Below are 24880 nucleotides of genomic sequence, written 5' to 3'. Positions count from 1 at the left end.
ACGTCTCCATCCACATGTCGTTGATGAACAAGCATTAAATCGTGCACAGCTCTAATCTTTATTCCCTCCACACACTCTTTTACACCAACATCAGAAACAGATGTATGACAATGGAAGCCCATGATTCTCCTCCAAAGTAAACACCTCCCTTTGTCACAGGGATTCAGATGCAGCCTCACGCTGTTCGACTTCCTCATGGGAGGATTAAATCCTAGTCCGGCTGACTGCGAATGGCTGCAAAAAGGCAATCCTGACGCTCTTTGCATCCATGCAATTAAAACAGCTAACATCTGAGCCCACCAAAGCCGCCCCACATGGCCCACTCGGTGTGTGTGTGAGTGTGTAAAATGATGCAAACATACTAGGATAGACGTCCACTTGCTGGACACAGAGAGTGTGATTTTATTCATTAAATAAAGAACAATTCAAAGAAAGGGAGCAATTCATATTACTTCTTGAAGAGAAAATGACAACTAAGAAATAAAATAGATACGTTTTTTATAAAAACAGAGTAGAAAATATGTTACTGACAAGTTAGACCCCACTTCCCCAAAAACAGTATCTATGTGGAAGTCCAGTCCAAATCTGAGCCAAATAGTGGAAGACAGTTAACGCATGATATATGTGGGCTTCTTCCGATCTCCTTTATTTATAGAGCGGTGAGCAGGCAATAAAACAGACCTGTGCGTGATGTCATGCTACATTCGAAAACACAATCCAGCTCATGTATGTCCAGTTTTTAGAGTAGCACAAATAACTGGGATTCTCATTATCCATTTTTTTCTATAAATTGTACTTACCAAAAGAGAAAACAAGCAGTGCACACATATCCACAGTGAGGTCACAGGGAAGTCCTTATACTATATAAAAAGAGTAAGAAATGTGAAGGTTCAGTAAAAAGAAACGTCCTCATACCAATAGGAAGTCACGTTGTATGATTATGATACAAAAAAAGTGTCTTAAACAAAAGGCTGTGTTCCCTGATCCAGTTTGAGTGTGCAAGTCCATGCAGCTTTTGTTTAGATGTGTCAGAAGTGCTCGGTTTGGCTTCATCTTGCGCAGTTCTCCAAATTCCTTGTACGTTGTAAAACCTTGGAGAGATGAAGATTGCAGCTGCATTTTACACAGTGCTAAGGGCTTATGGGACGAATGAGCAAGAAATTCCCACAGTTGCTTATTTGAATGGAAGGGAACCTTGTAAGGAACTTCTCCAAGTAAGCTTTTTAGAAATGTTAAACATTCTTAGGATCAGCATTCTTACCATATTAAGCCCATTTTTCAAAGGCAGGTAAGCAATGTAAAAAAAATCAAACTTGGATTACTAAGAATGTCATGTGTTACATAGCATAGGGCATTCTACAAAGTTGTCAGTTAACAGTTTGTGTAACACGTGACACATCTCAAAAAATAGTTTGAAAGAAAGTCATTGTCAGTAAAAACGTAGTCCTCGCTAACTGTGTGAAATCAAAGTGAATGTCGATTGTTTCATATCAAAAACATTTGTTTTGGCCTAAAGCTCTAGGTGAAAGATTTGTTTGTCAGAAACATCTGATGGCTCTCCGAGCGGTTTACTTCCTGCTTTGTGTGCTGGTGGTGTTCTTGTTGCCAGAGCGACGGACAGGAACCTTAGAGACGGGGATTCGAGTGCGTGGTGGGGCATCAGTCTTTTTCGAGGGGGTGTTTGAAGTGGAAGACAGCGCTCCTTGGCTTGAAGAGTGGGAAGGTGGAGGTTGTCTCACGCTAATGGGGATCTTGGAATCTCGAGGTAGGCTTGTGCTGCCTTTCATGGAACGGAAGGAGGAAGTAGGGGAAGGTGAGCATTTCTGGGAGGCCAAGTTCATCTTTAGATCCCCTGTGGATTTTGTCGGTGAGTCGGTTGCATCATCATCAGACCCGGCGGCACTGGGGCTGTCAGGATCGTAGAGGTCATAGAGTGCATCTCCAGAGCAGCTGTCCCTCATAAGGCCGTCCTGACGAAGGAAGCTGCTATCCTCATCTTCCGGTCCAGGTGTTAAAGAGTCCCAGTAGCCTTCATCACTGGGTGGCACATCCTGGAGTTCTTTTTCGACAGGTGGAGGAGAAGGACGTGTGGGCAATGGTTTTCCTATCTTAATACAACCACTCACAGGGATCTTACTGAGGCCAAGCGCCTTCACTGGTGGCTGCCTCTTCTCCAGCCGCCCTGGCGCATGATGCAGTACCGGCTCTGCACGACGTGGGGCTGGGGAGTCTTCACCTTTCTTGGGCAACATGTGCCATAGCCCCTGCATGTCTGCGTCGTCGACACCCTCAGGACTAGCCATCTCTTCTCCTCCACCCATGTAGGCAACAACCCCACTGCCCTGTGGCTTTTTAGGGGGTGCACGTGCTCTTTGGTGGGCTGGCATGTAGCAAGAAACTTGTATGGGTGTGATGCTACTGACCTGAGGAGGGAGTGGAGGCTTGGCGGGGGAGCACCTTTCAGAGTTTGTCCCACCTCCACTAATCCTATGACCCACAAAGCCCCCACTGCTGCTACCTGTTCCACTGCTTGTGGCACTTACCCCATTCCCAGAATCCTCTTCTGCATCAGCGATGATGTCACCACAGCCCGTTAAAGAATCAAAACTTTTCAGAGAAGTGACATCAGTGAACATGGAGCATAAGCGATCGACAGATTGTTCTGACGGTGGGTCAGCAGTACTGTGTTCCATTGGAGGAGTCAAAGCGCAGGTTGGAATAGATGACAGGTGCGTTGAATCGTTGTGTTTGTCATGCTGGAGCACCCCTGCCTGGACTCGTAGTGGAGAAGGAGCCGGAGACTCCTCTGGAAGTTGTTCTGAAAGAGAAGGACTACACTTGCCACAGTCCACTTCATTAGTGCCCTGTAATTCCTCCACAGACGTTCTCAGCCATTTCCCGGAATCCCCTGGGACACTACTTTCCTCAAACACTTGCGGTAGGGGCTCGAGAGTGAGAGTCATGTCCTTCTCTGTTTTCGTGTCATCGGAGCACGAAAGTATTGGCTCTTCCTCCTTTACCTCCTTGGCCACCTCCTGCACCTCACCTGAGAAATCTTGAGCCTGCGGCTTCCGGCGCCAACGCATGCTGCTGAACAGTCCCTTTAGCCCACGTCCACGCCGTCCTACCGTGGCAGTCCCATCTCCGGCACGGCTGCTGCTACGCCGCAGTAGAGAGAAGAAGCTGAAAGACTTGGTGATGGAGCTGCGGAGGGGGGCGATGGACGCACCATCTGGTGTTCCGGCATGGAGCTGGTCACTGCTGGCAGATTCCTCTTTCCTGTGGCCGTCAAGCTCCGAAGGAGTGTCCGTAATTAAGCCATCATGGGTTTTGCTTCTAACAAGTTCCAGCGGCTTCCCAGCGGCTTTACCGGTCCCCTCTCCTTTGTTCCTGACTGAGAAGATGCTCGGCATGCTGCTGCCGGACTTACGCTTGCCGAACAGCTTGAACGCAGCTTTGTTGAGCTTTCCCGGTGGCTGGGGCTCACACAGAGGAGGTTCACTGCATTCGGTTTGTACATCCATGTCTGTAGCTACGTCTGCTAGTGCCCCTCTAAAGCTTTGTTGTTCTTTCTCGGTTCTTGCCCCTTTATTTTACCCTGTCTGTAGCCGCTTCTTGCTCTCTACTTCTGTTGCTGCCTTCGCTTGTTGGTGTTCTCTCGCTCTCACTCTCTCACTGACAGTCTCTATGGTAACTAGGAGGGTTAAGCAGCTTTCGTCAGTGCTGGAGGCAAGCCAATGCTTTTCTCTCCGCCCTCTCAGCTCGCCCCCTCCACACACACATACACACCCTCATCCCCCACGCTGCAAACATCACATATCCCTCTGTTGTTTCTACCTCAATTATTCTCTCTTTCCGGAGTGAATAGGAATGTGATATGCATCTATGTGCGGGCTTCAAAGAATAGGTGTATTGCGCCGTGTCATTGTCATCGCCATCGTGTCTATGTCTATGTGTGTGTGTAACAGATAAAGAGGCTATGTCTGGAAGTTTTTGCGTCGTTCGCTTATCTTTTGCTCTGTAATAGATCACCAATGCTGCAATGGCATTTTTGATTTGTACAGAAATGCATTAGGGATAAAACAGCCCCAAAACACAAAGTGAAAATGAAAATAAGCCAATGAAAATCCCCTTCAGATAAGACGAAAACACGGACTTGAATCATTGCTGTAATGTTCAGACTTAGGATTTAGGCAAAAGCTGCTGATAGGAGAAATTACAAGTATGAAGACATAATGCGGATTTAGCTAAACATTTTACCCTGAAATGCTTCAAAAATGACTGATGAAATTTAAATGAGATTAGATAAACTCACGCTGGTGGTCCTCACCTGTTCTGGGCCGTCTGGAGTGCTTGATCGTGTTCAACGTACCCCTCAAAAACTCGCAGTCCATCTGCCTACAGCATATGGGCTCAGGGGGACTCCTGTTACCACACTCCTCAACTGAAAAAAAAGCTATTAGTTTAACTACACTCCAATTGTGTGAAATTGCAGCTGAACAACTGAAAGCCTTTTCTTTTTATAGTGGTTAGCATACACTTTAACATTTGGTGAAAAACCTTGTGTGCTTTGAATGACAAAACACTTTTATGTGGTAGACATGGACAGGAGTACAAACGCCATTTCGAGCGATAAATTCCAATGACTGTTTGAGTTCCAACAGAATAAATATTTATATGCAAATATATTCAAATCCTTTCAAATTGAACTCCCAAAGAGCAAATATTTGCAGATATTAGTATATTTGACAACTAAGTAGGTACAAACATTATATAGATTCACTGTAGTATGACCTGGAAAGGTAATTTCTACCCTAAAATTAAAATGTTATAATTTTCATCACTGTAAACAATGAGAACGCCATAATGCAAATTGGCGATGGTTGAATGGTATCTACAGTTTTTCTGCACGTCTTTCACCCTGGTAACACGTTTTCTTTCCCAAAACGGTCCCAAAACATTCGTTTTTGTTCCCACAATGTTTTTTATAAGTTTATCTTTGATTATCCTGAAACGTTTTCTTAACAGAAATATAAGCTAATGTTTTGTTTTGTTTTGTGTACAAACTCACACGTAAACCAAAAAGTAACGTTAAGGGAACATTCTTTCTACGATGGGCACACTTATTGTTAACAAGAACCGATAAAAACAGCCAGAAGAAATCTCTGTACTGCAGATTTGCCCATCTGGCTCCTCATTTCGATTTAGACATACCGGCCTCCTCTTCCACCTCAATGACATGAAGCATTTACACATTGAGCGGGGGGCTTCGCCCTGAGCATACAATGTGTGCACGTGTGTGCGTGTGAAGGTAAGCTACTATTGCAACCATTTCAACAAGGTCGAGTCTTCCTGGTCTCTGAATCATCTTTGGTTTCAGGTCTGCTGTGCTGTTCCAAAACTCCTCACTTGTGTCTGCCACTACTGTCAGCATCCTCTGGGGCACACGGGGTGGAATGTGTCACGCCGCCTAATGTTTCTCCGGGTCATTTTGGGTCTGCACAATGTTTTCCCACTATCTGGGCCATGGGGTTGTTTCTTTGCTTGAGGGTACGGGAAGCACAATTAAGCAGAACCATATGAGGAAAGTAAGAGAGCGACAGGAAGAAACAGAAAGAGAAGAAAACAGAGAAAACTTAATAAAGGTCTTCACTGTAAACTCAATTGCGAGTCTGCAGTTGTGTTTTTTAGGCTCCACCTCGGTGGATAAACACAGTGCTCACATCATTTTCCCCTGGTGTGACATTCCTGTTGCTGCCAAGGGCAGAACTCTCCTGAGAAGCAAACTGGGACACTTAGAATAGGATAGGGCTGTTCTGTTTGTGAATAAGGGCGTGTTGTCTATGGTTGTACAATGCTGCTTTCTCCCCATTATCTTCAAACTGAAAGAGAACAGGTGCGTGCAAACTCTTCAGATCTCGTGACGCTCTTATCGTGGTGTTTGTCAATGGCAGACTACATCAGAGACACCAATAGAAGACAAATATTCTCATGAACCGAGGCATAATGCGGTCACCAAAATAGTGTACAAAGAGAGCTCTCAAACTGTTCAATAACGTATGCAACTAAATACACAGGACGGTTGATGTCTTGTCATACATTATCAGAAAGATAAACGGGGCTGGGTTTATGTGTTTAGGGTCTCGGAAGCATTACTCAATTTATCCAATAAAATTTATTCAGTGTAACATAGTTTATTCCAAAACATAGTTAGCCTATTATAGTTATTGCAACTACTGTAATGTAATAATAAATTAATATGGGGTTTCAGTCAAATCTATTAGTCTCCATAAATCATGGAATAGCTGTGACATTTTAATATCTTGTGTGTGTCTGTGTGTGTGTATAGACATATTTACTCCCCAGCAATTTTGTATTCTTGTAATCAGAAGCTTTGTGTTGTATTAATTCAGACTGTGGATATGTTTTCTTGCACGTGACACTGTAAAAACAGCCCGGGCTTACAGAGGCCACAGCTTTAAAACCATCATTCAGTACCGAGTAGGATGAGATAAAAAAAAAACGTTGTTTGAATTACAACTACACTTTATAGATAAGAAAACAATCATTATTGTCAGGTCCAAAATGATGGTTAACTCTCAAACCGTAAAAATTATGGATCTAAAAATATACTTAAACTGTAAAAGAATCAGCTGGTAACAGTAGCATCTAGGCGGAAACTGTAATTATTCTGGTAAATTTATGCAAAGCTAAATTTATGTAAATGATCTTACTCACTGTGTTATAATCATCATTTGAGGGGGATAATCTCCAGTTTTCCGTATTAAGTTATGATACATAGCAAAAAAACATCCACACACATAAAAACACATTCAGCCTTTGTTACTTGGTGTGTTAAATTGCGTATTGTAAGTATTACTCAAATTCAGCAGATTATCACTTAGATCTGAGACAGAAGACCAGAGAATAGACACATTTCACCCTTAAATCCTTTTCACACTCCACACTGTTAGTAGATTTTCATATAGTACAGCAGGCAGTCGCCCTGGGCCATATTCACAGGGATTAGTGTTAATTCCCATTTCTTCTGGTGATCCTCTTCCAGGCAGTAGTACTGGTCTCAGGGGTCTACGACCCGATAATTACTCTTTAAGACATCCGTACAAACACAGGGCTGATGGGTGAATATTTAAATCTGTCAGCCTGATAAGAGACAGGAGCTGTGAAAAACATTGCTAGTTTTTCCAAAGAAAGAACTACCTCTGACGGACCACCAAATATCTTCTTTTGTGTTTTGTATAAAAAAGACATGACGACAGAATTTTCATTATTGGGTAATTATCCCTTTAAGTACACACTTTAATCTTAAACATTTCCCCCAGAGGAGTATCTGATTCACTTTCTACTTTATAAACCTAAATGTTTAAGTATTTGATTAACCTAGATGCCTAGAACATTTCACAACAAAGGGGTCTATGGTTATAAGCCACCTCTGACATGGTATATGTCCCTCTACGGGTATTCCTCTGTAACACTCAATAGTAGTTTCCCATCATTGATGAAATACATTTTGTGCAGACCACTTCGGAAGATGTAAACAACGCTGGTCCATAAGCACTCCCGGTTTCAGTTTTTTAACACTGCACAAAACTGTTTGAACAAAATATAACCAACAGAACATTTAAAACAAAATGAAAATGTTCAAGATTTAAATATGTGGGATTAAAGAAAAAACGGAAGTGCCTCTGGACCAGTGTTTACATCATGAAATGTGGTCTATAGTGAGAGCACATTGGAGCCATGATTTTGCTTGAGGTCATTTGTCTAGTCGGTCTCTGCCAAACCTATTTAAATGCAAAACAGAGCCCCCCTAGACAAATAGCAAATTGACACAAGACAAAAATAAAATCATTATTATAAAACCCATAATTAAATTAAGGGGCCCTTTGTTCTATACGTACAGTTGGTCATTTTGTATGTGACATTGACAAATTGCTGTAGATTGTCTTTCAGATTGAAGCCTTAATGATTTATTGTCAGCTCATATAATCACCTACAAGGAAATATGACCCCTGACCTGCTGTATGACATCACCTTAACCTCTTGAGTTCCTAACTAACCCTTCTAATCGATGAGACCGCACATGGAGCACATTTGTGTCGGCAAGCGCCACAGTCATCCTTCATTTTGAAGATCATCCATCTTCATATAGCCCACCCTGACACTCCCCATATAACAGTAAGTGAGAAAGTTTGTATAAAATAGCCCTGTAAATGTCACAAAGACCCAGTTAGACAAGTGGTTTTTCCTCTTGGTTTAATTGTTCTTTTTAGTTCTATTAACATCTTTAAAAAAAATTGCAAAGAAAAACAACAAAAAAGAAGCTAATTTAAATTTAGATGACATATATAACATTTCCATAGACAGATATAACAATGAATTTACATGAACGGATCCATCTCTCGATTTATTTTCCTCTTTAGATATAGTACATGTAAAGCTCACGGAAGTGCAGTCCCATCAAAGAGTAATCTTGCAAACGCACGCAACTAACTTCAACTTTCTTTAACTGAATATACAAATCTTCATTTTTTCCATTCCTCCATCTTCATTTTTTCCATTCCTCCAAGATTCCTTGTTTTCCAAAGTTTTGTCCTTAGCAGGTCATCCTGGCAACTCCGAACTCCAAGGTGACCACTGCCGGCTCACTCTTAGAACCAAATGATCCTGGCAGCTCCATGTAGCCATTCTCTGTGGCACTGCTGCCCTCTACAGTCCGTTCCCCGCCAGTACTGATGGGAACATCCTCCCTGGCCTCCACTCCAAACACCTCCTCGTCTTCCTCCCGCTGCACCTCTTTCCTACTGAGAACAGGCGCTCCCAAAATGAGAGACTGAGGTCGGGGAGGGAGACTGCGCTCTCTTGGAGGCGTTTGGGGCTTTAGTGGAGAGGTGCTCACCCCCAACTTCTGGAGCTTCTGTGAAAACAAACAAAAACCAGGAGAGGATGATCGTTTCAGATGGACGAGGAAAAAAATGGTGGAGCGAGAATACTTTATATTCTTATACAAGAACACTCTTCGCTGAAAGATTCAAATTAAATATCGTATCAACTCTGACCAAGGTCTTTTGAGTCCTGAGGGAAGACTTGACTGGTTTCTCGAACACAAAACATCCATGACTAATGGAAGAAGTTAGTGTTTAGGACCCAAGGTTTAATGTTTATCCAGTAACCCAGAAGTTAACATATTCCTGAGGTAAACTTACAGCCTTCAAGGCTTGCACTGTCCCCTCCAGATCTCGGTTGCTTTCTTTCAAGGTGAGGATGTGTTTGAGAATGGACTGTCGAGGGTGCATGGACCGGTCATACTGGTGGTACATGTTTCTCCAAAACCTGCAACACAAATCACTGTATTAGAACCTCGCGATCTGAAGAAATCATGTATTGTAATGAGAGATGGTTGGGCATCTGTACTTGAAGTGGTAGGCTTGGGTGGAAGGAACCAAAACCGGGTGGGATTCGGCAAACCTTGAGCTGTATATGGGGTTCAGGTAGTTCTGCTTCTCGCTAAGCAGGTGAGCCCATAGAGAATATGTTCTTTCCGTCACCCTGTAATCAGGCACAAAAACATTACGTCTTCTTGGAGATGATTTTTAATAAGCAGTGAAGAAAACATATAAAATAGAGAAATAATTGCTGTTCGTTCTTCCTATACTCACTGCAGGTCCTCTCTCTGCCGCTGACTGTTTCTGAGAAAGTTACCGAACTGGCACGAGTGCACATGCTCGTGGATCTGAATGAGGAACCACTCGCTAAACTCGAAGGCCTGAGGAAACTGTTCAGTCAGATGCCACACACACTCCAGAAACTGGGTAAAGATGGGCGAGACCTCTTTAGAGTCACCATTCAACTGATCGCACCTGCAGGGAAGCATTCAACATTAACAGCCTTCAAAACACAGGATCATGAACCTAACAGAGAACATCTGTGATAAAATCCCAACCTGTCTGCAAACTTGTGTCCGAAAGAGATCCAGTCTTTCTCAATAAGTACCTAAAAATAACATTAGAGAAAAGACATTAAGAGACAAATGATAATGTCAGCTCACTAATACAGCCGTCAGTCAAACTTTCTTGCACTTTACAACCAAAATTTGTTCAATTGAGTCTCTTACCATAAAGCCTTTAATAGTGCGATAGTAAGGATCCATCAAAAGAGAGCCCATTGCGCAGACCTGAGCCGTACGGTCCCATCCGTCTGAGCAGTGCACTAGAACACTGGCGCCCTCTACAGTTACAGCCTGTGCCAGTATAAAAACACATTTATAAGATGATACCTGTTGAAATAAGCATTAATACCAAACCAAAACCGAGTTTCACCTTGGCGAGGAATATGGCTGCATCCATGATGGCTTTGATGTGACGCAACCATCCGCTGTTTTCCAATCCAGCCATGTAATCTGCCATAGACAGGGATCGTGTTCCTACCACTGTGAGGGTAGAAAGATAACCAGAAAGTGACCAAGGTGTTAAAAATATACAATGATTTAACAAATGAGAATCCAACGTGTGACACAGACCTTCCAGGAGCTTCTGCAAACTTCCCCTCATCACATGGATGTTCTCAATGCCAACAAACTGGAAGCGGATGTTAGAGTAGTTGTCCTCGTTCTCATAGCCTTTCCCTGCTGCACGGTTCGCCAGTGCGTTCAACTACCAATAAAAAGCAAATGTGGTTTAGAAAACATGAACGTCAACAGAGAAATGGCTTAAAAAACACTGATAGGCTACCTTAGGCCGCGTGTCCATCACATAAATGCATCGATTGTTGTGATTGGCCTTACTGATGGCCTGAAGCATGTGTTCATCTTCCAAACAGCGAGCGCTGAAGCCAGAGAGAGGTTGACTGCATCGACAAACTGCCGCCTGCCCAAAAAACGTTTTTGAGTTTATGTTATTTGAGTTCCTTAAAACAAGTTATTCGTGAATCTTACCTTCTTCTCCTGGTAAAAAAACGTGAGGACAGGAAAGCGGCCTTTGCTTCTGAATTTAGAGCTTCCGACAATGATGGGTGTACTGGCCGTAATGGGTACGTATAAATCTCTGGGATATGTCTCGCACACCTAAACACACCAAAACATAGCAATATATATTTGCATTTGAGAAATAAAACGAATGCCTTATCCTTCCCATCATACCTTATAGTCCCGGTTAACGTCTGTCAGTTTCCACTGGTCACACGGCACTCCCATTCGTTCGAACTCAGCCCCGAGGTCTATAAGCTGCCACCCCTCCTCTCTCTGTTGGTCATTCTGCTTTGGGTTGTAGGAGAACGCGTACAGATCATCATACGACCCTGAAAAATATTTATTCAGAAACTTGATCAAGGTGATGACGAAAGTCAGAGCATTTAAATGGCCATCTGGAGTTTAGGACTGACACACACACATGTCCCTGAACTCGTGCCAACTAAATAGGACCACAACATGTCACCCAATCACAGGATGGCAAAGACCTGCTTAACTCCCTCCTCTGTGACTTTCCGAAAACTTCTTCAGAAAACTTTCTTGTAGGTGTTAAATAGTGAAGAGTTTACCCACCTGGTCTCAGCAGTCTAAACAGAGAGCTGTAGATATCATGGCAGTCACGTTCTCGGGGAATGATGAAGTGGACGATGCGGAAATTGCGACATTGAATGAGGAGCGGACAGCCGCTTGCCGTGAGGGCCAGCTTTTCCACAGAGGCGATGTGGTGATGCAGAATCTAAAAGCATACAAGTTAAGATTGTTCATTCAGATGAGCTACGGCGACCTCATATCGGCTCATATCATGACCCTGGACAACAAAACCAGTCTTATGGATCAATTTTTCAAATTGAGATGTTTACATATCTTTATGAAGCATGATCTATACTTAATATACTAATGATTTTGAGATAAAAGAAAAAGCGATAATTTTGACCCATACAATGTATTTTTGTCTTTTACTGAAAATGTTACCGTGCTACTTAAGACTGGTTTTGGCATCCAGGGTCACATGTGACATTCTTGGCATAAAATTAGTTGAATTATAGTTTACATTAACATAATAGATCTTTTGTGGAGCACAAATGAAGATATTTTGAGAAAAAGTTGTTTTTGGTGTCCATACAATGGAAGTCAACAGGGAATAATGTAGTTTGATTTCAACATTCCACAAAAATCATCTTTTTTGTTCCACAGAGACAGAAATTATGACATTCATTTTGGGTTGAACTATTCCTTTAAGATGTGCACATGAATGTTATTTGCAAGGAAGTGATCAAGGGAATTCAATAATCACATGATTACCATATTCACTTAACTACACAGCACTTTTCGGAAGATTTAGGAGAGCAGTAAAATGCGCATGTATCTGCATTTTCCACCGGCACTGTGACTCCTGTTGTCATTGATTTCTGAAGTGTTCGCATAATGCATAGTGAGTAGAAGGAGATTTTGCATTAGAGTGTAAAAATACAAATTCAGAATTTATTTTGATCGGGTCGTAGGCTTGTGTACAGGATGAGCTAGATTTTTACGAGAACTAAAATCTGGGTGGCCCTGTAAAAATCTAAAATTCACTTATCCATTTTGTAAATTGACATTTTATCAAAAGAAATTCTTGAAATCCTTAAGAAGGAATGTGGAGATTTTAGTGGCATCTAGTGGTGAGGTTGAAAAATGCAACCAAAGGTTCACTCCACCGCTCCCCCTCCCTTTTGAACCCCTACAACAACTGACAGAGGACAAAAATGTTGTCACGTTTTTGCTTCTTTGCCGTAGGAGATGACATATTTACTAAACACTCCATTGAGCAGTTTGTCTGTTTACGGTACTGTAGAAACGTCATGGCGAATTCCATGTAAAGTGGACCTGTGGTGTATGTAGATAGAAAAGGCTCATTCTAAGGTAATAAAAAACATAACACTTCATTGTGTAAGGTCTTAATGCACCTCTGAAGACATAGTTGTGTATATTATATTGCATCTCTGTCAATTGATCCTCAAAGAAATTCCACACTGGACCTTTAAGACTATTTAAGCCTATAAGGAATAGACCTGCGTGCCTTTTCAAGCAGTCCTAAAATTAATATATTAGAATAAAAGACCTGTGACATCTGACCTCATCCGTGATTAACATCACACTTGCTCACTCAGAGGAACAGATCAGTGGATTTTAAACGTGGCAGAAGATGCCTTCAGTTATGTGGGTCATTGGTATTCATGTCTTCTCCTGGCCTTCCCTACACTCTTGTGTTCACTTGGCCTCCAGGGTGAGCAATGACGATAGGTTTCCAAAGCAACAATGTCTACAGCTAACTTGAGAAACTAGTAACACTATTCTCAAAGTATAATTTAATCTTGCTAACAAATCTGGTGACTTAATGTTCCTCAGGGTTGGGTGATACATCAGATATCGTCTGCAATATTATTTTGTCAGGTCCAATCACAATTGGTAAGCGCTGAATATAGATCAGGATTTTATAAATAGGATTTTGAGATGTTCATTTACCCATATCTCTTGAGCATTGGCAGAGTTACTCTCCGCAAAGATCAGATGTGTGGCTGTCAGATGCAGGGTTCCAGTGGTGGACTTGTTGCTAAAGCGATCCAGCAACTTCACCTGTTCTACCTGAAAATCAAAACAGAACTTTGTCATTGAGAAAATATATTATATCTGACTAAGAGGGCATTATGTCTTTGAATTGTGGAAAAATCTTTACGAAATCTTTTTTTACTTCAAGGTACTTCAAATGTCCAACACTATATTGTAAAGTCGTCTCGAGTCCCTCTAGTAGGCGCAGGTCCTCTGGTTGAGAAACACTGGCCTGAAACAATTTACTTGGGTTTTGTTTAAACAATAATGTGTCAAACACATCGTCTTGTCAACATGAAGGGAAGAATGAGAGATTTGTACATAATGCAAAATAAATGCTGTTGCAAGCACACTGTGCTTCACTATTAAAATAAATATACCAACCATCATTGTTGGTCTGAAACTAAAAAGCTTTATTCTACACTTAACATACTCATTGGTAAGGAAGTAGGTGTCACAACATTGTCCCGTTTACCAAACACAGACGTCGGAGACATTTACATATTCAAAATAACGTATTTTGCACTCAGACTTTGCTTCACAGTAGCTGGACGTTGCAACACACGTACAGTAACTGCAATACAATCAGCAGACAACAAAGCAAACAGCAACATTTTTTTATTTATTTATTGCTTGCTTATTGGGGTTAATTCAGACAACAGGAACCACTGTGGCATAGAAACACAATTCCACAGTTCAGATATTCCTGGAAAACAAATTCAATAGTCTGAATTCATTCAAAATAGTTTCAATATCATCCGCAGCAGAGTAATTGATATGCATCTACTATTCTGACAAAAAGAAGAGGTTGAGAAAAGAGCAATAGGTAGACTTTTATAAATGTTACTGGGGGACTAACTGAGATTTCCCAGCTCCCACCCCTTGACATAATTACACTCAGGCCCAGCCCCTGTCTCACAGACAAGGCTTAGCTTTAGCCGGGACTATACCTTAGTTAAATTAGGATATTTGGGGATCTTTTATAAAAATGCCTTATAAAAAAACATTACTGTTTTGCATCCTGAGACAAAACAATGGCACAGACATATTTTAAGATATGTCATGGCACGCTATTTTCAGTTAAGACAGGTCAAACATGAATTTTAGTCTGGGACTAGTCTAATGCTTTATGTGGTTTCCCATACAGGGTTTAAGATGGTCCTAGACTACAGTAAATGTTTGAGCTGTCTAAATTGAAAACAACTTGCATTGACATATCTTAAAATACACCAGTGCCATTGTTTTGTCTCAAATGCACACAAGTGATGTTTTTGTGTATGCCATGTTTGTAAAAACTACTTAAATCTCCATATATAACTAAGGCCTAATCCTGATTTAAAATCCCTGTGTTATGAATTGTTATAAGTGACAGGCCACACCAAACAAGGCCAAATAAACTATAATGGACAAGGCTGTTGAAGTAGCCTTTTATTGCGTCTCTATGGTCTGATCAGACAACATTAAAATGTAAAATCAGGCCCTTTGATGCCAAGACAAACACGATTTCCCAATCAATATGGCTTCAAAGGCGAAAATAAAGCACCATGTTCGGATCACCGGCAACAGAATCAAGCTTGAAAACAGTCCAATATCCAACTGACTCAGACAGGGCTAGATAACATTCATATAAACAACAATAAAGAACGGCGATCACGTTCTAAATGAGAAGCACGTATTATGTTAAAATACGTAAAAATAATAATCATGTTGCAGGAAAAACGTTTCGGTGACTTTTAAGTCATGACTGATCCTGTCACAATACGTCAGATTTTGCAGAATTCTTGTATTTTCTCATTCAGTTTCTACCTTTGGTGTGCGGATGTGCTCCATGATGCCGCTATTTTAGCGTCTTTGGCACAAGGAACGGGTGACAGTGTCCTAAACAGATGCTTTCAGACATCGGATGAATAAATGAAGAATAGATCCGTTTCCGATTGAAGCCACGTTCAAAACAACATCATTAGCGGCTAACAGCTTTTGCGGCTCTGCTCTGCACTTCCTGGTTGGGGCGTGTCTGCGTGGAAAACACATCGATGCATGCTGGGACATGAAGTTCTTAATACATGCGCGGTCTCTCTTCGTTTAATGATTTTTTCACATTCACTTGACTGACTTTTGTCAATATATAATTAATATATAACAGAGCAAGTAAACCAGAATACGGAAACAACAACAACAGAAAAGCTGCGCGAGTTCGCTCACGCGGTACTTTGCTGTGATGTCATACGCCGAGTAGTCTGCGCAGCTCGCATCAGCTCAACACCTAACGCAGCTAACAGAAATCTGCCTGCATGTATTCGCCAAACCGATAGGTGGCAATAGATCGCAACTAATATTATTTGAATTCAACTGTGAACCAGGAGAACAGAAGTAGAGATTGTGCGCGGAAACAAGGGGAAAGACATTATAAGCAATAAGATACGAAGAACGTACTTATACATTTTAAAACAAGACACATTTTGTTAACGTTGTTTTTCGAATTGACTTTTTAGAAATAACAATCTCCGCTTTTTCAGTTAATATGCTATTGCCGTAGGTAGCGTGTATTGGGCCTCCACGAGGTCGGATCCGCTCCGCTCGGTTCTTCAGATCATCAGGTTTTATAAACTGAATCCAGGATGTCGTTTAACTTTGGTGCAGCGAACGTTAATCTCGGCGCCGCCGCCACCAACACCGGCGGGGGTTTTGGATTTGGTGCCGCGACCAGGTATGATGAAACGGCAGATCGTGCCACATTTGAAGTTCAGTTTTACTTTAAATGTGTTGCTGTGGCAAACTTCAACGTCTATTCGTGTCCCTGCTGAAAAAAAACAATAAATTGAGAATTGCTTAACTTTAACCATCTTCTGTTTACCATGTGAACCGCTTTAAAACGTTTTTATGTGTAATGTTTGTTATTATTACAGTATGCTCTTATGGGGTTATTGGTCCCCTGTGCTGATTCACAGACACATAGTTTTTTGTTTACATTTTTAATGTAATTGTATATTATTTTCCAGTACCCCAGCTGCAGCAGGCACGGGTGGATTCGCGTCCGGAGGTTTTGGCACAGCGACCGCCACACCGGCCGCCACCAATACCACCTCCACACTAGGATTTGGGTCCAGTTTATTTGCACAGAAACCAGCAACTGGGTTGAATTTTAACTCATCTGTCTCGGGTACATGACCGTCGTTATGAATATAAATAATCAGATGTATTTGTTAATTTTGTAGATGAAACATTTTTCCTTTCTGAAAGGGACAGTTCACCCAAAAATGAAAATTCCTTCATCATTTACTCACTCTGGGTTTTTTTTTCAAAATTGTATAAATCAAGGAAAAGTCAAAAAAAGATTTTTTTTTTGGGAAGAATGTTAGCTATTTTCAGTTCTGTTTTACACAAAATTAGATCTTTTAAAAGATGTAGGAAATCAGTACTGGGGCACCTTTGACGACCTTTTAATTTGTCCTACTATGGAAGTCAATGATGTACCCGAAATTAAAAATGAATAACATTTTTTCAAATATCTTTCTCTGTGCTCATCAGAACAAAATAGAGTAGATTAGATTCAACTTTATTGTCATTACACATATACAAGTACAGTGTAACGAAATGTAGTTTAGGTCTAACCAGAAGTGCAATTATCAAGTGCAGGATATACAGTGTGAATAAATACAGAATACAATATTAGGAAAAATACTATACAATAGGCATGTACTATGAAAATACGTTACAGAAGGAATGTTCTATGAAAATATTACAGTCGGTATGTACTATGAACAATATATACAGAAGGCTATATACTGTGAACATTAATGTACAGGTGGTTATGAACAGATAACAATTTAGTGTAATATATGGTATTACTATTAAATTACATGAGGGCAAGTAAATGATGACAGAATTTTCATTTTTGGGTGAACTATCCCTTTAAAGGCATAGTTCACCCAAAAATGAAATCCTTTTTGTTGCAAAATTATTTACTATTAAACATATTATAATATATATATTGAAATTTCTTACCCTATACAGGAGCTGCCGCACCAACTGCTGGCCTTACTTTAGGTAAACAGATTTTTTTTAGTTTGTTTGTGTGTGTCTGTAAAGTCTATTATTTTGGATAAAAGCAACACTGTTTTGCTTCACATTTTATGTGTTTGTTTGCTTGCAGGGAGTCTTTCAAACTCAACTGCTGCCAACACTGGGTTCAGCCTGGCCTTTGGAAAGCCATCAGCCTCCGCTGGACCTTTCTCACTGAACACCACGACCTCCGCACCTGCAGGCACAGGCCTGTCTCTGGGATCCGTCCTGACCTCCACAGCCCCTCAGACTAGCAACTCCGGCTTCGCCTTTAACTTGGGAGGCCCGGCTACCACTTCCTCTGCTCCTCCCTCTGGGTTTTCCTTTAGTTCTGGTCTCTTCTCCAACTCTGCAGCAACAGGTCAGCTTCTGATTCATGTTTAAACATACGTTTTCTTTCTGTTTACATGCGTTTACAATGTTATTGTTGTGACACAGGTTTGGGACAGTCTTCTCTTGGTTTGGGACAGTCTACTCTTGGTCTGGGTTTGAGTGTGGGTGGTTTGGTCTCTTCTTCTGTTCCTACCAGCTCTGTTCCTGTGCTCAGTCTTGGATTGGGTGGTGTTGACTTTAGCACTTCTTCTGACAAAAATACTGACAAGTCATCAAGCACCAGACCGGAGTAAGATCCACAGCTTATGTAGAAATAGGATTTAATGAATTCAATATAACTTAATAAAGTTGCTTTATACTGTTGTGTATGGCTTTGTTCTTTTTAGGGACAGTAAAGCTCTTAAAGATGAAAACCTACCAGGTCCGATATGTCAAGATGTGGATCATTTTCAGTAAGTGTGTTTAAACTGCTATTTAAAGAAAACTGTAAACAATTTATATTAAATATGCTGTTTTTTTCTATCTCATATCACATCTGTGTTTTTGTTGCTTTGATTATTTTTTTTTGTGTAAAATGTATTTGCAGCTCTATTTTAACATAATCAAAATGAAAGGGCACTATAACAAAAAAGCACAATAAAAGTTCACCCAAACTTTGTGTGGCAAATATTCCACAACTAAACTATTCTGCAAAATCACCTTTATTTGTTTTTAAAGGAGAAAGTCATGCAGGTTTGGAACAGCATGATGTTAAATTAATGACATTGCTTCAATATTTGTCCTGCGATCTCTCCACAGGAAATTTGTCAAAGAGCAGAAGCAAGTGCAAGAGGAGATCAGCCGGATGTCCTCTAAAGCCATTCTCAAAGTGCAGGAGGACATCAATACCCTCCGACAGCTTCTCTCTGTCTGTGCCAGCGGCCTGCAGAGAAATTCATTATCCACAGACAAATTAAAGATGGAAACTTCTCAGGTTAGACAAAAGTCTTTGAATTTGGTTCTTTAAGACGCGTTACAATCTTATGAACCAAATTTTCGTTCATACAGGAATTGAAGAATGCCGACATCGCGTTCCGCACCCAGAAGACCCCACCTGGACTCCAACATGAGAATACAGCCCCGTCTGAGTAAGTGTTTTTGAAATGACCTATTATCTTTTCTCTCATCTCTATTTTTACTCCTTTATGCTGCCTTTAAAGGTCTGCTTTAACAAATTCACAAAACATCTTATAAGCAAAGCTTCTTGCTTGTCATATTAAAGTGCCCTCTCTCTCTGTCTCTCTCCAGTTATTTCCGTACTCTAGTGGAACAGTTTGAAGTGCAGTTACAGCAGTACCGTCAGCAGATCGAGGAACTGGAGAATCATCTGACCACCCAGAGCAGCGGCTCGCACATCACCCCTCAAGGTTTTATTCCACTTCCTGTCAAACAAATTAAAGGCTTCTCTTTGGCTCACACATGTAATGAAAAAAGTTCTTCTTGGCTCTTGATGTGTTTTGTTGTGATGTGGTTTGTCATGTAGATTTGTCCCTGGCCATGCAGAAACTCTACCAGACGTTTGTTGCTCTTGCTGCACAGCTACAGGGGGTACATGAGAATGTTAAGGTAGGTCCTGAACATCTTTACATTCTAAATGGAATTTAACATACTTACGTAGAAGTTGTTAAAGATTTTTTCTAAATGACATGAAATAACACTGGCAATTTATGACCTGTATGCTTTAGTGTCCTGACCTCTTTTTGTTCCTTTTAGACCTTAAAGCATCGGTACCTGAGCTACAGACGAGTCTTCCTCGACGACTCCACCGACGTGTTCGAGTCGAGACGCACAGCCAGTAAGAAGTGGCAGAGCTCTCATCAACTCACCACAGGCCCGGCCCCCTTCGGCAGTGTTCCCAACGCAGCGGCCGTTGCCATGGCTGCCACTCTCACTCAGCAGCAGCAGCCGGCTCCAGGTCTGACCGCCTTCAAGTTCTAGACCTTTAGACTGATAGCATAAGAAATGAATGAATAGAAAGGCAGATAGAGTTCACAAATAAACTGTCAATTCAGTCAGTGCCATGTCTGTTTTTAGTTTTTGTTCTTTTCATTTTATAAACTTTGTCTCTTATGGAGATACGGAGTAACAGGGTATTCTAACATCTCTGTCATGTCACTCTACATGTGCCAACTATAATGTTTTGAGATTTTGGATGCTGGGTGCCCTGCCCAATTTCCGCCTTGGTCTTCTTCTTTTTCCTTCATTAAGGAGAAAAAACGTATGGTGCTGTATGGTGATAGACCACAGATTTAAACCACGACACTGGCTTGGGCACATTTCAGGTCCAGGTTTCCATTAGATGTGCGTTTGCCGTCTTGAAAATTTAAATTGGTCTGTTGGTTTTTCAAAGGAGGGGCCTCTGATTTTGGCTACGATTTTGATTGGCTTGTGTATGGATTAGCGAGATTTAATGATGAATGTAGGGTTTGATCTGTGATATTCTGGTGGCACTGATGTAGCGGTCACTACAAACACTTCAAAATAGACTGTTGTCCGCTAAAAGCTTGTGTACATGGCCTAAATCGCTTTTACAATTGATTCTGTGTTTCTGACATTTCTAATACAAATAATCTGCTAAACGTACAGTCTTTATCATAAACTTGGATGTTAAAGGAGTGGTTCACTTCATAGTTGTGAGCGATATGTTGTGGTGATTTAAGATTTTTTTGCTAGGGATGAACAAATGCTACAAGATTTGGTTTTCAGTAATTTTATTAGTTAGTGGATACTAAACCGTATTTCTTGTTTTTAGAAATCATAATCGCTTGTTTTTGTCAAAAAAAGCTTTTCACTATGGAGTCTTCTAATCTCAATTGCTATCAATTTGTGTAAGTCCTAAATAGACAGAACAAGCATTTTTCTTCCATAAGAACGTGTTTCAGAGCTTTTTGTTTTTCTTTCACATTGTGTGTTTTATAATATTTAGGCATTTTTAATCTTACAATCCGAAAATTTTGGAGTGTGATTGAAAGACACTGGCTGGCCGATTTATTCTCGAATATATTTTGTCTTCACTTTTGGGATTTGCATTATCAGGAGTTTGCATATACATGAATAGACATGTTTATATATTTATGTGGGAAGTGTGTAAGCTACTGACTTGGAGACTGTAAACATAAGGTCATTTACTGTATTTCATTAGATGTATCTCGGAAAATACAAGACAACTTGTGTGTCTTGATTGAAGGTTTCCCTGCTTTGGTAACATCCTTTATCCGTCTGTAACCATGGTTGCATTTGTGGTTTCCATGGAGACTAGCTGGCGAAAACAGCAAGTCGGAGGTGTGGGAAATTGTGTTAGATGTATTACTTTCATTAGCAGTGTAGTGCTTTCGTCTTGTTCGTAATCCTCACGTATTGTGTTCGGATATTTTTAATTCGTAATGCAATAGATAAGAGTTGACATCAAAAGGGCTTTTAAGTGTGATTTACAATTATCAGTTATAAACTTGACTGTTCGCATTGATTTGGCATTTTAGTGATTTCCAGTGTTTATCATTTTTTTACATTACTACAATATTTTAAAGAATGGTTGTGCCGTTGTGCCTAAGAATGTCTAGGCTGTTGTGGGTGCTTTTGCATATTATATAAATTGTAAATGCGTAGTGCGCTTAACCGATGGCATGGCTTATTTAGTTGCACAGTATATACACACTTACACTCGCTAGTTGTGAATTCACAGCATTGCCTCTTAGAACCAGTACGTTCACAACTGGCTACATAGCAGTAATGGCTACTGAAAATGATAAAGATGTACACATACATTTGTAATTCTTATTCTTTTTTAAGGGCTAGAGTGTTTAGGTCTTTAGTTTGAGTACACATGCTGCTTTAGGGGACTTGAGGGTCCTTTGTGAAGGATTGTGCCAAACTTCAGTATTCAAAAGTGCATGCTGTCTTTTTGGCGGCTCAAAGCTGCTATTTCATGCTTGTATTGATCTTTAACTGCCATGGCTGATTAAAAAAATACATCTTCCCCTTTCAGGAAAGATCTTTTGATGGCTGTAATACCTCAGAAAATTAGCTGTATGCATTAAAAACAGCCACATGGTCATCCAATATATAGACATCCAGTACAGAACATTGCAAATCTCTTATTCCTACGAGCCTTGTTTTGCTTTAATCACAGATCTATTATACAACGTATAATCTTACTGCATGTCATGTTTTAAAAACACGTGTGGCTTCTGTGTGTTGGTACAAAGCTCTTATTATACAGAATGTCTGTTTATAGACATGTCTGGTTCTTAATAGACATTTTCATTCCTTGAAACACATATGGGGCTTAGTGTTTGTTTGTTTGCAAATAGTTAGTCAATTTTAAAATCTAACTTATAATTTAATTTTTTTATGTTCAGATGATGCTTGTGATACATATATACTGGTGTGCCTTTGATCTAGATACAGCATTTGGTTAGCCATTGTTTGAAATGCATTTTAACGCAGTTGGCTTTAATCTTAAATCGTTTTGAACCGTGTTAATACTAGGAATCGGTTTGTCCAATTGCTTGTCATGTTTAATGTAATTTGAGTTGACAATAAATCAGTTTTTTAAAGAAAAGCCCTTGTCTTTGTTTCTTTTTGACTGATTTTTTTTAGATTTTTCTATTAATTGGATTACACTATAAATTTGAGATGCTGATGTCTTCGTATGTCACATCTCGACATTTAAAAACTAATTGCAAATTAATTTTTAACCAGCTAAAAGGAAACGAGACAGGAGCACATTTTATCCATTCATAAATATCAGATATCTATAATATATTTAAAAAAAATAAGTAACTTCTGTCCGATGCTAAATAACTTGGTGCATCCACACAAAACCGAGAAAACAGGAAAATGTTAGTGTCAAGGTAAGTGTATAACAGAATACTAGTTGGTAAAAAATTAAGGTGATGAAACACAGCCAAAATTTGCCATATAAGAATCAAACTTTTTTTATTATTGCATTATATTTGGTGGACTACGTACAATGTGGAAATGAAAAGTTACTTAAAGATGATGCTATGGCTTTGTGCAGGCCTAATGCAGCTCTTATGTGTTATAAAAAAAGCTGAATCATCTCTCACCAAGCCCCATGTTTAAACTGCTTCAAGAGCATTTGCTTCTTATCTGCCTTCTTTTAATCAGCCTTTAAGTATGCATCTGATATTTGAGAAAGGGACTTTGTGAGCTATAGTGTGCATGAGAGTAAGTTCATGTGCTCTCTCTCTCTGTCCCAGGACCACAAGCGCCCCTGGGGGGCAGTTTTGGCACTTCCTTTTCATCGGGTATTGGCACAAGCATGGGCTCATCCAGCCTCGGAGGTACTTCCTGTAATATACCTCTATTCTGACCTTCTAAAGACGGTGCAGTCTTTAAAGGAAAGGCTTTCTAAACAGTAATGTGTGTCATTTTCTAATCTTCATTTTTTCCAAACACATGACTCTCACCTGTGTGGAAAACACAGCAAAGTGTTTCTGATACTTGAGTGTTATTGGACATATTCTTTGTGTTTAATGAATGATTTTCTAGTTTATAAATATATAACTCATCATTCCTGCCCCTCATTCCCCTGCCCTGTAACTGGGAGGTTAACTTTGGTGTATATTTAGTCACGGCACCTAAATGCCCCCTCTGTCTTTTGGCAGCATTTGGTAGCGGCCCTGGGTTTGGGGGTGTGGCAACAGGAGGTTTGTCGTTCGGGTTTTCCTCTAGCAAGCCATCTGGAGGGAGCCTGAGCGCAGGTGTGTTCCTTAGCACCCTCCTCCATTTTCCCTCTATTCATCAACACTAACCATTACTTAACACTTCCCAACTATTCCAAATAGCCTTTAGTCCCATAATCACTCAGTGTACGGCTGGCTTGACTTTTAAAGGGCAAAGGTTGTGTAACAGTTTTGCATTTGTAAATTGTTAACAGCTGTTGCGTGCTGCTTGAATGTTTAGTTATGCTTGTGTGTAGCTGCAAAAACTGAGATATCGTTTTACAACCAGCGTTTACCCTTCTTTTCTTTCTCAGGGTTTGGAACTTCTAACACCTCAGGCTTTAACTTCAGTAACCCAGGCATCAATGCATCGGCTGGGCTGACCTTCGGCGTGTCCAACACACAGACTCCGGGGTTTGGGACAGGAGGACCTCTGTTACAGCTCAAAAAGCCCCCCGCGGGTAACAAGAGGGGCAAGAGATAAAACAGCATGTTGGTATGAGGGTAGAGGAAATGTGACGAGGTAAAGATGATGTACGTCTCAGATCTTTATTTTTATATATATATGTGTCTGTGTATATATATATTTCTCTTTAGGATGCCATTAAAGGGATATTTGAGATGGTTCTATTTGCTTTTCCTTTTACCCTTGTGACTGTACCGTGTTCTCTATTTTTGTTTACCATCAACTGTGGTTAAACGATCCTACAATGATATCTGGTCAGAACGAAAGATTGTAAGATTTAGCTGACATGACCGGATTCAGATGAGTTGCATAAGATGAACGTATGTTGTCGTGCACAGATGTCAATGTAGATGCTTTTGTTATTGATGATACTTATGAATTGAGTTTACCTGTGTGTTTGTGGCTTTATTTCCATCCACATATTTTGTGATTGTAAACGTCATCACATTAAAATGTCAATTGTATCTGCTAAATTGTACCAAATAGATGTCAACTTGTATAATAATGTTATGTTTGTATATGCCATCTTTGTTTCTGAATGTTTTCATTACCAAATAGTAAGAGTTTCTATACTTAAGCAAACTTTGTGCAAACAAGTATTTTTCGAGATGACAGAGGTGTTTGTTATTAAAAGACAGCGACCATTACGTCACGTGCGTCATTTTTGTTTTACCAAACCCGTTGTGTTTTGTAATTGTGTGTCCATTTTAACTGTAT

The 24880-nt window shown here is 40.4% G+C and overlaps 3 protein-coding genes across 5 annotated transcripts; 1 reads left to right on the top strand and 2 right to left on the bottom strand.

Annotated features, from left to right (window-relative positions):
* Nucleotides 1-375: 375 nt before the first annotated feature.
* Nucleotides 376-3652, bottom strand: amer2 (APC membrane recruitment protein 2). Its single transcript, XM_056737757.1, has one exon. The coding sequence runs from the start codon at nt 3522-3524 to the stop codon at nt 1569-1571; it is 1956 nt and encodes a 651-aa protein (XP_056593735.1). The 5' UTR covers nt 3525-3652; the 3' UTR covers nt 376-1568.
* A 4608-nt stretch (nt 3653-8260) lies between these two features.
* mtmr6 (myotubularin related protein 6) lies at nt 8261-15595 on the bottom strand. Its single transcript, XM_056739014.1, has 14 exons — nt 15383-15595; nt 13493-13612; nt 11561-11723; nt 11159-11316; nt 10955-11083; nt 10752-10886; nt 10541-10673; nt 10341-10450; nt 10136-10261; nt 9965-10014; nt 9681-9881; nt 9436-9570; nt 9228-9354; nt 8261-8938 (listed from the first exon to the last, which is right to left on the bottom strand). Exons 1-14 carry the CDS (start codon nt 15404-15406, stop codon nt 8618-8620), a joined length of 1932 nt encoding a protein of 643 aa, XP_056594992.1. The 5' UTR covers nt 15407-15595; the 3' UTR covers nt 8261-8617.
* A 316-nt stretch (nt 15596-15911) lies between these two features.
* nup58 (nucleoporin 58) lies at nt 15912-24810 on the top strand. Of its 3 annotated transcripts, XM_056737886.1 has the most exons (14): nt 15912-16283; nt 16576-16736; nt 17591-17623; nt 17730-17999; nt 18077-18260; nt 18358-18423; nt 18770-18944; nt 19019-19098; nt 19259-19377; nt 19494-19576; nt 19724-19925; nt 23233-23316; nt 23641-23736; nt 24012-24810. In XM_056737886.1, exons 1-14 carry the CDS (start codon nt 16195-16197, stop codon nt 24179-24181), a joined length of 1812 nt encoding a protein of 603 aa, XP_056593864.1. In that variant the 5' UTR covers nt 15912-16194; the 3' UTR covers nt 24182-24810. The 3 variants fall into 3 exon arrangements, with proteins under 3 accessions (XP_056593864.1, XP_056593865.1, XP_056593866.1); XM_056737887.1 differs by lacking the exon at nt 23641-23736 and having other exon boundaries at nt 15913-16283; XM_056737888.1 differs by lacking the exons at nt 23233-23316; nt 23641-23736 and having other exon boundaries at nt 15913-16283.
* The last annotated feature ends 70 nt before the right edge of the window (nt 24811-24880 follow it).

Source organism: Triplophysa dalaica, chromosome 23, assembly GCF_015846415.1.
Source record: "Triplophysa dalaica isolate WHDGS20190420 chromosome 23, ASM1584641v1, whole genome shotgun sequence".
Taxonomy (NCBI): Eukaryota; Metazoa; Chordata; class Actinopteri; order Cypriniformes; family Nemacheilidae; genus Triplophysa; species Triplophysa dalaica.
This window is presented reverse-complemented; position numbering and strand designations above follow the sequence as displayed.

Bases quoted from the DNA above. Each gene is read 5' to 3' on its own strand.
- mtmr6 (XM_056739014.1), bottom strand. From the start codon at position 15,406: ATGGAGCACATCCGCACACCAAAG. The intron at 11,317-11,560 runs GTGGGTAAACTC...AATATTTTTCAG, and splicing joins GTTTAGACTGCTGAGACCAG to GGTCGTATGATGATCTGTAC. The intron at 10,674-10,751 runs GTAGCCTATCAG...TTTTATTGGTAG, and splicing joins TGATGGACACGCGGCCTAAG to TTGAACGCACTGGCGAACCG.
- nup58 (XM_056737886.1), top strand. From the start codon at position 16,195: ATGTCGTTTAACTTTGGTGCAGCGAACGTTAATCTCGGCGCCGCCGCC. The intron at 16,284-16,575 runs GTATGATGAAAC...ATTATTTTCCAG, and splicing joins GGATTTGGTGCCGCGACCAG to TACCCCAGCTGCAGCAGGCA. The intron at 18,424-18,769 runs GTAAGTGTGTTT...ATCTCTCCACAG, and splicing joins CAAGATGTGGATCATTTTCA to GAAATTTGTCAAAGAGCAGA.
- amer2 (XM_056737757.1), bottom strand. From the start codon at position 3,524: ATGGATGTACAAACCGAATGCAGTGAACCTCCTCTGTGTGAGCCCCAG.